We start from the raw sequence: 9,194 nt of genomic DNA, 5'->3' as shown, positions 1-9,194 counted from the left end.
ACCCGGTTCCATTGGATCAACAACAACTGATGGGTCAACTTTAACCAGTAGATCACCCGGTTCCATTGGATCAACTACAACTGGTGGCTCAACTTTAACCAGTAGATCACCCGGTTCCATTGGATCAACAACAACTGATGGGTCAACTTTAACCAGTAGATCACCCGGTTCCATTGGATCAACAACAACTGATGGGTCAACTTTAACCAGTAGATCACCCGGTTCCATTGGATCAACTACAACTGGTAGCTCAACCAGTTTCAAGAAATCTACAACAAGCGGTAGTTCTAAAAAAACAACAGGGTCAACTACTGCTGGAAGTTTGGTTACAACTGATGGATCAGTAACACCTCAAGCAACAACTAGTCCTGGTGATGCAGTTACTACAGCAGCCCCAAGAGTTGTGGGTTTTGCAGCAACCTTGGAAGTAACATTTGTGGAAGAATTTTTTAATCCAAACAGTGCACAATACAAACAACTGGAGACACAGGTTGTGACAGTGGTGAGCACACTTTTTATAAAATCTGAAGTTATCTTTTCATACTATTAGATTTGGAAAAATCTTTCAGTATACTAATTTATTTTTTCTATTGTATTTCTCCTTCACAGTGTGATTTCATCTACAGGAATAAATTTGGATCTCTTTTCATCCGCACATATATCATACGATTCAGGTACGTTTTCAAAACCTAAAGGCATTGTTCAGGATACATTTAATCTTTAATCAAGACTAAATTGTGGGTTTCAATGTGTATGACAAAACACATTTAAACAATTATTAGATTAATCATGTGACTTAAGTATATATGTTTTTATGCAGCCGTGTTGTGGCAAGGACACGTATGGATAATGTTCAAGCAGAGGTGGGACTAGAATTCAACAAAACAGTTTCATCAGACCAAATCCCAAAGGATGATCTTATTATAAAAACCTTAGTACAAGCTGTGAATACACCAAACAACTTCAACCTTACGATTGATGCAAACTCCATTCAAATAACAAGTAAGTAAACAATTGTTTATATGTTGATTGATTCTTTATCTATAAAACATGCATTGAACAGTACTGTTTGGCATAATTACAATTATTTCAAGGTCTGTATTTACCAATTACAATAGCCCTTTATGCATTGAAGAAACACGATTGCTTTGACGCAAATGAGTGGTGGTTATACACATTTTGAGCTAAAACTTATTTGAGTGTTATAACTGTGTTATAGAATCTCCAAATGCAACAACATCTTCACCAACTAAAGCTCCTGCAACTCCAGTTACAACAGCTAAGATTCCTGCAACGACGGCTTCTGTAACAGGCGTCGGTACAACTGCTGAACAACTCACCATACGGAGGCTGACCTTCAGATCTGCTGGAGAGACATTTATGAATGACTTGCTGAATCCATCTTCATCGGCATTTCAAATTAGAGCTACATTGATAAAGCAAACGGTATTTTTTTTTTTTTTATAATAATAATAATGATATATGCATTAACACAGGGGTTCCCAAAGTGGGGGTCCCGACCCCCCGGGGGGTCGCAAGACCCAGAGTGGGGGTCGCGAGATGATTACAAAATAAAAATGGAAAATAAAAAAAATAAAAATGTATACATTTATTTTAATTAATTTTTTTATAATTTAAAAAAATATATATATTATTAATAATAACGTTTGCATAGACATTTTCAGGGGCGGACTAGCCATCTGTATAATTTCCCCGCAACGAGGCTCCCCCTTTGACAATCCACTAGCGCAGTGTTTCTCAAACTTTTTCATACCAAGGACCACTTAACCAAAAAACACTCATGTACCACCTAACTCCACAAATATCCAAAAACAATAGGCCTGCTTACCCATTCCAACAGTATATAACAAATTACAGCCTAATAATGACAGCTTAACCTTCTCTATATCGCCTCGTTCACACATTAAATCAACAATACAAATACAGATTGTATAAGCATTTAGTTCAAATGCGATTTAAAATCTTCTCAGGTTTTACACCTCTTATTATGAAATGTGGACTACATTTATTATGTAGTATTATTTTAAACACGAGTTTATGTCCGAGCCAACAGACTCACAGATTGTTGGCTCCTGAGAGATATGCAAAATACACCGCATGTAGTACGACACAAACCTCCGCTGTGGATTTTCAAAACAAAATACAATAAAACTATGGTCGCAGGCCCAAGTTTAACTCTCTGAGGCCTGCATGGTCTGTCTACAAAACAAAAATGAAAAAAACCTTTATGCAGCCCCAACAACAGCCTCTGATCATCAACAGACTTCATGCAATGCTTCATCAGATGCATATATTAGATAATAATCTCTATCTCACTCCTAACACATCTAAATCTACTTTCAGCATGGATACATGTTCATAAAATACATCCATTGTTTGTTCTATATGCTTCTTGAAATCCTAAAAAACACATCGGGTGAGGGAGGCGCTCGTGAATTGTTTTTACGGAAACAGAGGGGTTTTAGGTTGCCATAAGGCTGTTGACGGTCTTATTATAGGCTGCATCCATTGGTTGGTTTTGTGGCACATTTGTAACGCTGTGCCAACTTGGGCAAGCATCTCACTCAAAAACCCACACGACTCAACCCAGCGAAAAACCAGTCTCGCGCGCAGCCTTTCATTCAGAATTTCATTCAGAATTTCATAGCAAAATAAAAAAAATGATATTAAACTAATCTTTCAACATAGTTTAAAACAAAAATAAATATTAGGACAGAGCCCTACAAATAACAACCATAAACATAATAATAAAATAATTACAATTTTGTATTCAGCCCTGATTAAAACTCCCCCCCCCCGAATCCATGGGCCCCCCATGCACGGCTCGCGGGGTCGGGGGGGCGGGTCGATGTCTGTGCTGAGGGTTAGGTGGCTGCTGCGAGGCAAAGAATAATATGAAATTGAGAATATAAGCCAGGCCAAATGTATTTAAGGAAGAAAAAGTTTAACTAAAATTAAATTGACATGGTTATAGTGCTTAACCTTTGTGGCTCCCACAGAGAATTGCGCAGGCTACTTGTGTTGACTGTGATTCTTGCGGATGAGGATTTGCTATTGGTGTAGCGCCGTTAGTATTGGAAGCCTAATTCCGAGCATATGTCTTTGCCACCAAGTCTGTAAAACATAATTCTTATAATTTTAGGAACAATTACCGCTGGGAAAAATAATAGTTAAAAAAAAAAAAGAATAACAGCCCAAGAGCTCCAATGGTCCTTTGCGGACTTTTTTTCGGGGTTTACTGAATAATAGCACTAAAAGTCAAACATAGATATTGTCTTGTTGTTTTGTTTTGGCTCCAATCCGAGGGCTATAAGCGAGCAAATTCTGAAAAGCGATGCTACAGTAAGCTAAGAGATGGAATCTTTACATTATTATTTAATCGAAAACTAAATGAACATTTCCATTTCCAAAAGAAAAAGAAATGGTCAAGGAAGACGTCAGTTTTCGTCCTTTGTCAGTGACAATTGAATTCAACCGTTGAATCCAGCCTCACCCTCACTATATCCAGAGTCCCAGAATGAGGAGTTACATCTTCAGCACTACATGAAGTCAACAGAAACACACATCTTGTCTGAGAAGTCGGCAAACCAAGACACACCTGGTGCACAGATTGTTCACGGGTGGACAAAGAGGTATTACTGCTTCCAGTCGTGAAGTGAAATATAGAGCCTTTAAATGGAGGCAGGCTTTGAATGTTTAGCTCCCTGGCCCAATCAAACACACACTTAACACACACACTCGTTTCTCCTCAGGCATAATAGAAGAGGAATGTCCTGTGGAAGGTTGTTAGCGACCACCCTGCCCCTGAGCTTTCCTCACACAGACAGGAAGCTCGATCGTATATATTCAGACCTGTAATTCTGATGTCCTGCTCTTGCTGCACTATCTCTGACGCAGACCCCAGAGTAAAAAACCTGAAAAGTATATACGCTTGAATTTAAACCCTGATTGCGTCAGCTTTCTTAAAGCCAAAAGCTTACAGGGATGGAAGACATAATAAGCTCCAAACACGGCACCAGCTACTTGTGACTTTTAAGAAGCGATATCAAAAGGTCAGAACAGACCTGAGGTTGCTGTAAAAAAATGGAAATAAATTGCCCAGAAAATGTTAGGTTGTAAAGCTCATGAAAAACAGGGAAAGTAGTAAATATAAATAAAGCAATTAGGTTATAAGAGAGAATATGAGCCTTTTTGAAAGGATTTAAACAGGATTTGATTCATTAAATAAAACAATAAATGTTACTATCTTCAGTGCAATAAAAGATAGTAACATGCCTACATGTCTTCCAGCTGTTAATTATTAGAATTTGCGAACATTTCCGCATTAAACCAAAGAACCTCATTTTTAACTCTCCCCTCAAAATCGAGTGGTGCAATCTGACTCCAACTAAATTGTCCTGTGAAATATTTACCTTATATATACTCTTAATAAAGCAGTCTATTATAGGAAAACCATGATCGTTCTCACAACATAAATGCAGATCGTACCAAAACGCTTTATTTTAGTCCAGCCAATTGGCTGCCGTGCAATCACACCAACAATAAACACAACACATGTTTGAAAATAATGTCGACAATCACTAAAGATTCGGCCCTAAAGGATCCAACGTGCCCTACTATAATTAAAGGGAAAATCAAACTAAATGACGCTGCAAGCAAACATTTCTCTGCCATCTGAGGTTCCTCCTAATTAGCGTTTGCCATTGTTTCTCCAAGATCACTTGCCCAGACTACAACTAAAATGCTGCTTACTGTGTTGTTTGCGTGTGTGTGGTGTGTGTGTGTTTGTTGTATGTGAGTGTGGTGTGTGGTGTGTAGGTGTGTGTGTGTGTTGTGTGTGTGTTGTGTGTGTGTGTGTGTGTGTGTGGTGTGGTGTGTCGGCCTAGCATTACAATACCGTGTGGGACCTAAATCGTTACACAGTCACGTGTGGGGACTCGCCTCCCTTATGGCGGACAAAATGAGGTCCCCATATCATTAATCATTAATTTTAGGGTGGAAGACTTGCTAGGGTTAGGGTTAGGTAAGGTTAAGGGTAAGGGTTAGGTTAGCAGTGTTGGTTATGTTAATGTTAGTCCCCTGAAGTGATGTTATACATGGTATGTGTGTTGTGTGTGTGTGTGTGTGGTGGTGTGTGTTTGTGTGTGTCGCGAAAAAACACCACCCACACTGAGAAACAAACATGAAAAATGGACCAATATGCATTAAAAAGTGTCATGCTGCTTGCTAATGGGGTGAACTTAAGTCTATCAGGCCAACAGCCAAAATAACCACCACATGGTTCTTAATCTCAGTTTAACAACTGAGAGTAGTTGTATGGTGTGAAGAGAAGTTGTCAATATCCTTCCTGCTCTAAAACTCCTAACTTCTGCACATACCTACACCCCTATATTCTGCATTAATTCTATTCTAGCTGGTGATAAACTATTCTGGCCTCTGATTCTGATCTTAATCTGTGTTCTGAGTTTGCAGTTCCAGTTAAATCCAGCCTCTGTCTGGCACTTACCGTTCTCTGGTGCTGTTACATTTACCTTGTTGAATCTTGGACATCAGATAACCCTACTCTACTATACTGTTTAAATGATTCCTGCCTTACAAAGTTGTAAAACCCAGAAGCTCCGTGTACAACTCTTACTCCAGGAGCCAGTAGCAAAGTGTTATCGCTGCATGCACACAGCGGTACCGGTCTATATACAGACGTGACATTTGGGTTTGGCAGAAACTCCAAGTTGGTGTCAGCTGCCAGACTGCTGCAGAAAAAAGAGCATCTGTAATCAGTCACAGATGACCTCTGTAATGTCAGTAGTGATCTAAAGAGAGAAGAACTTACACTCTATTATCAGAAAGATGAGGTGATTATACAGTAGTTACAGTAGCTGGGAAACTGGAAACTAGATCACATGTTAATCCTATGAAACCCAAACAAAAAACTGAAAAAAACTTAAAATATGTATCTATAACTGGAGCTGAGTAAACTGAGCCTGATCTCTTGCAGGAGAATTGGAAGTTGTGAAGAAACCTTTGCGTATTTGGTCGCTATATGCGTGTCTGTAAAAAGGCTCGGCTGTATCTCAATGGTTGGTTGAAGGAATGGTTTTTGGTTTTTGTAAAATAGGTATGTTATATATATAGTCAAATTATGTAACATATGGATGCAAGTTGAATATATAACATAACTTATGTATCTTTACTCAATATTGGACTAGATGGTATCAATCACACACACACAGCACACCACAACACACACACACAACACAACACACACCACACACACAGCGACCAACACACACACACACAGCACACACACCACAGCACACACACACACACACACATCACACACACACACACACACTACACACACACAACACACACACACACACACACATATTGTTACTATACATGTCAAGGTAATAAAAACACACCCTTATTTCATAAGGATTAATTCTAAAACCCTTCAACAAAAGTCCTGTAATTCCCAACCAGTAAAAACACCAGTCATGTTCACCCACATGACAATCAGCCTGCACCACTGACTGGACAAACTGAAGGACAATACAGCAACCAGGTCATCTCCACAACCACTGCCATTTAGGCGAAGCTTTTACCACTAACGTTTATTGTTCTTGGCACAAACCAATGTTGACTTTATTGTGTTAGTCTGGTTCCCAGTGCACGATGCACAACTGGATCAAAAGTTGTAATCAAAGGTCGTATGAGGCATAACTGTGCCTAATTTAACCGTCACAATGCGCCCAATTTTTGTCTATTTCATTTATTTTGTTAATAGGTGAGTCAAAACTAATTTCAGTCCAACTTTCTGAAACATGTGGAAGAGTACCACTTCTGGTATTAGCATCAGTCTACTTAAGCCTTGTTTTACGAGATTTCCAGAGACGATGCCATTATTAATATTACCTTTTTGGCTTACTTGGGCCTGTTCCAACGTCGCCTTTTTTATGCAGAAGTTGCTGGTCTTGAATACTAATAGTTTTCCATCTGACAAACAGTGACCCAAAGAATGATTCTCCTTTCAATTTCTAAAAGTGACGTCCACCGTGCTTTTCTGAAAAGATAATATGATGCTAGCTGCAGATATTTTTCTCGAGGCGCTGCCACATGCTCGTATTCACTGGAATCAAGTGAAAAGAGATGCTGGCGCTGTGGAAACGGCCGCTAGATGTCCACCTCTATCCCTTCAACCCATAATGGTTGGTGTTTGAGGTTGTTGCCATTAGTTTGATCAGAAATTAGTAAGTTTCTCTGGACTGATGAGTTACATCTTTAGGTCTTATCCATAGTTGTGTGCAATCAAAAGAAGAGACATCTTTCTACTCATCTCTCCCTCTAAAATTCAAACGTGATGAGCAGCAGGTCGTTTCGTGGGCCATAGGAAGTTGTGTCACATTCTTATATATCTTACGTATATTTGATGTTTTCTTTAATAGGAAAATGTGACATCATAAGTTAGTTTCCACCAAAATTTAGAAATAAAGAAAAAAGCAGACGTCTTTTTCTGTTGATACATCAGTAAAACGAGGCAAAGTGCAAATTGTTTTCCGGACCAACCTAGAAAACCATTTAGATGCAATGGTGTTCGAAAACCTTGTGACACCCATGGTGTTGCTTAAAATTATTATATGGTAAATCAATAAAAAGCCATTCATCCATGGAAACTTGCCGCTGGTTCCAGGAAGTAAGTCAACGTGCCAAAGCAGAAACAGGAAGTCACTGGCCACCCAGTCATGTTTCTCTGGGTGACTTTATAGACTATATCATTAGCGTGGTGTGGTGTGTGTGCTTGCTGTGTTGGTGTGTGTGTTGTGGTGTGTGTTGTGTTGTGTGGGTGTGGTGTGGTGTGTGTGTGGTTGTTGTGGGTGTGTGTGTGTGTGTGTGTTTGTGGCGGGGTGTGTGTGTTTATTAATGTGTGTTTTCTGCGTCGCTTTGTGAACTCTGTGTCTGCAAGGAAGAGAATCACATCAGTGAATTTATCTATCTATCTTTATTTTCGTTTTCAAAACACTTTTCTACACAAGCCGTTCCCTGTCTCCTGACTATTGTCTTACATTTGACATAGCTTTAAAATCAGCAACAACACCCAGATGAATTGTTCTGTGGGTCAAGCATTTGGTCGATTTTTGTGTATCTAGAGGCATTTTTCATAAAACTTCCACCACAAACTTGTCAGAGTCCTAACAGTGGTCTTATAGACGTTGATAGGCAAACCCAGCCAAATAAAAGGCCGCAGCTGTCTGTTTCACAATGGTATTATTTTCCTTTCCAACAACCACAGGCTTATCCTGACTGTTTATGAAAGAGCAGATTATCTGGCAAAAAAGATCCAAACTGTGGCCAGTTCTTGTCTAAGCTCTGTCACTAAAACAGAAGCCAAATTAATTGATCACTTGTTAGTAACTGGAAATATTGAGAGCTTGATTTTTCATGAAACTAAAAGGCCCGTTAATTGCTTCTAGTTCTGGGAAAAGTCCTTATCAAAGCAGTTTCACATCTATTAAGTCTTGTCCACTGTCTGCATTATTATTATTTCTTCTCTTATATTTTTCTTATTATATTTCCTGTAAAGTGTAGTCTGCAAGCATGTGTGTTTTCTTCTTATTCTCTATATATATTTTATATTATTGGTTTGTTTTGGTGTGTGTGTGGTTGTTTGTGTTGTTGTTTGTTGTTTGTTGTGTGTGTGTGGGTATTGGTTGTGTGTGTGTTGTGTGTGTGTTGTGTGTGTGTTGTTTGTGTGTGGTGTGTGTTGTGTGTGTGGTTGTGTGTTGGTGTATGTGTGTGTGTGTGGTGGTGGTGTTGTGTGTTTGTGGTTTGTGGTGGTTGTTTGGTGTGTGGTGTTTTTTTTGGGGTGTGTGTATGTGTGTGTGTGTGTGTGTGTGTAGTGTGTGTGTGCTGTGTACATGTATTTGTGTTTTTTTTCAACCTACCACATCAGATCTCTCCCGGGAGCAGCCGGATGACCATGCGAGTGATAGGGATGGTAGCGGTTAACGAGGCGTGACTGAGGGTGGAATGTTCTTCTGAAAGGTGATAGATGGAGCGATTAGGAGGACCACAGAGGCGGAGTGCTGGGTGAAGGAGGAGTATGGCCAGCCGAGGAGCGACCCAGAGTTGAGGCCTATCAGGGCAGTGGGGGGTTAACAAGAAGCTTCAATCTA

At 39.5% G+C, this 9,194-nt stretch overlaps 1 protein-coding gene across 1 annotated transcript in view; it reads left to right on the top strand.

Moving 5' to 3' along the window:
• The first annotated feature begins 6 nt into the window (after positions 1 to 6).
• LOC104967176 (uncharacterized) overlaps positions 7 to 9,194 on the top strand; it is an 11,349-nt gene continuing 2,161 nt past the window's right edge. The window contains exons 1-5 of the mRNA XM_010796596.1: positions 7 to 83; positions 246 to 502; positions 610 to 674; positions 821 to 1,002; positions 1,220 to 1,446. Coding sequence (XP_010794898.1) covers positions 843 to 1,002; positions 1,220 to 1,446 — 387 coding nt within the window. The 5' untranslated portion in view covers positions 7 to 83; positions 246 to 502; positions 610 to 674; positions 821 to 842. The remainder of the gene's footprint in view (positions 84 to 245; positions 503 to 609; positions 675 to 820; positions 1,003 to 1,219; positions 1,447 to 9,194) is intronic.

The sequence above is a fragment of the Notothenia coriiceps genome, unplaced genomic scaffold, assembly GCF_000735185.1.
Source record: "Notothenia coriiceps isolate Sejong01 unplaced genomic scaffold, NC01 NC01_scaffold00002343, whole genome shotgun sequence".
In the NCBI taxonomy this organism is placed as follows: Eukaryota; Metazoa; Chordata; class Actinopteri; order Perciformes; family Nototheniidae; genus Notothenia; species Notothenia coriiceps.
The sequence above is the reverse complement of the archived record's forward strand: the minus strand, read 5'-3'. Positions and strand labels throughout refer to the sequence as shown.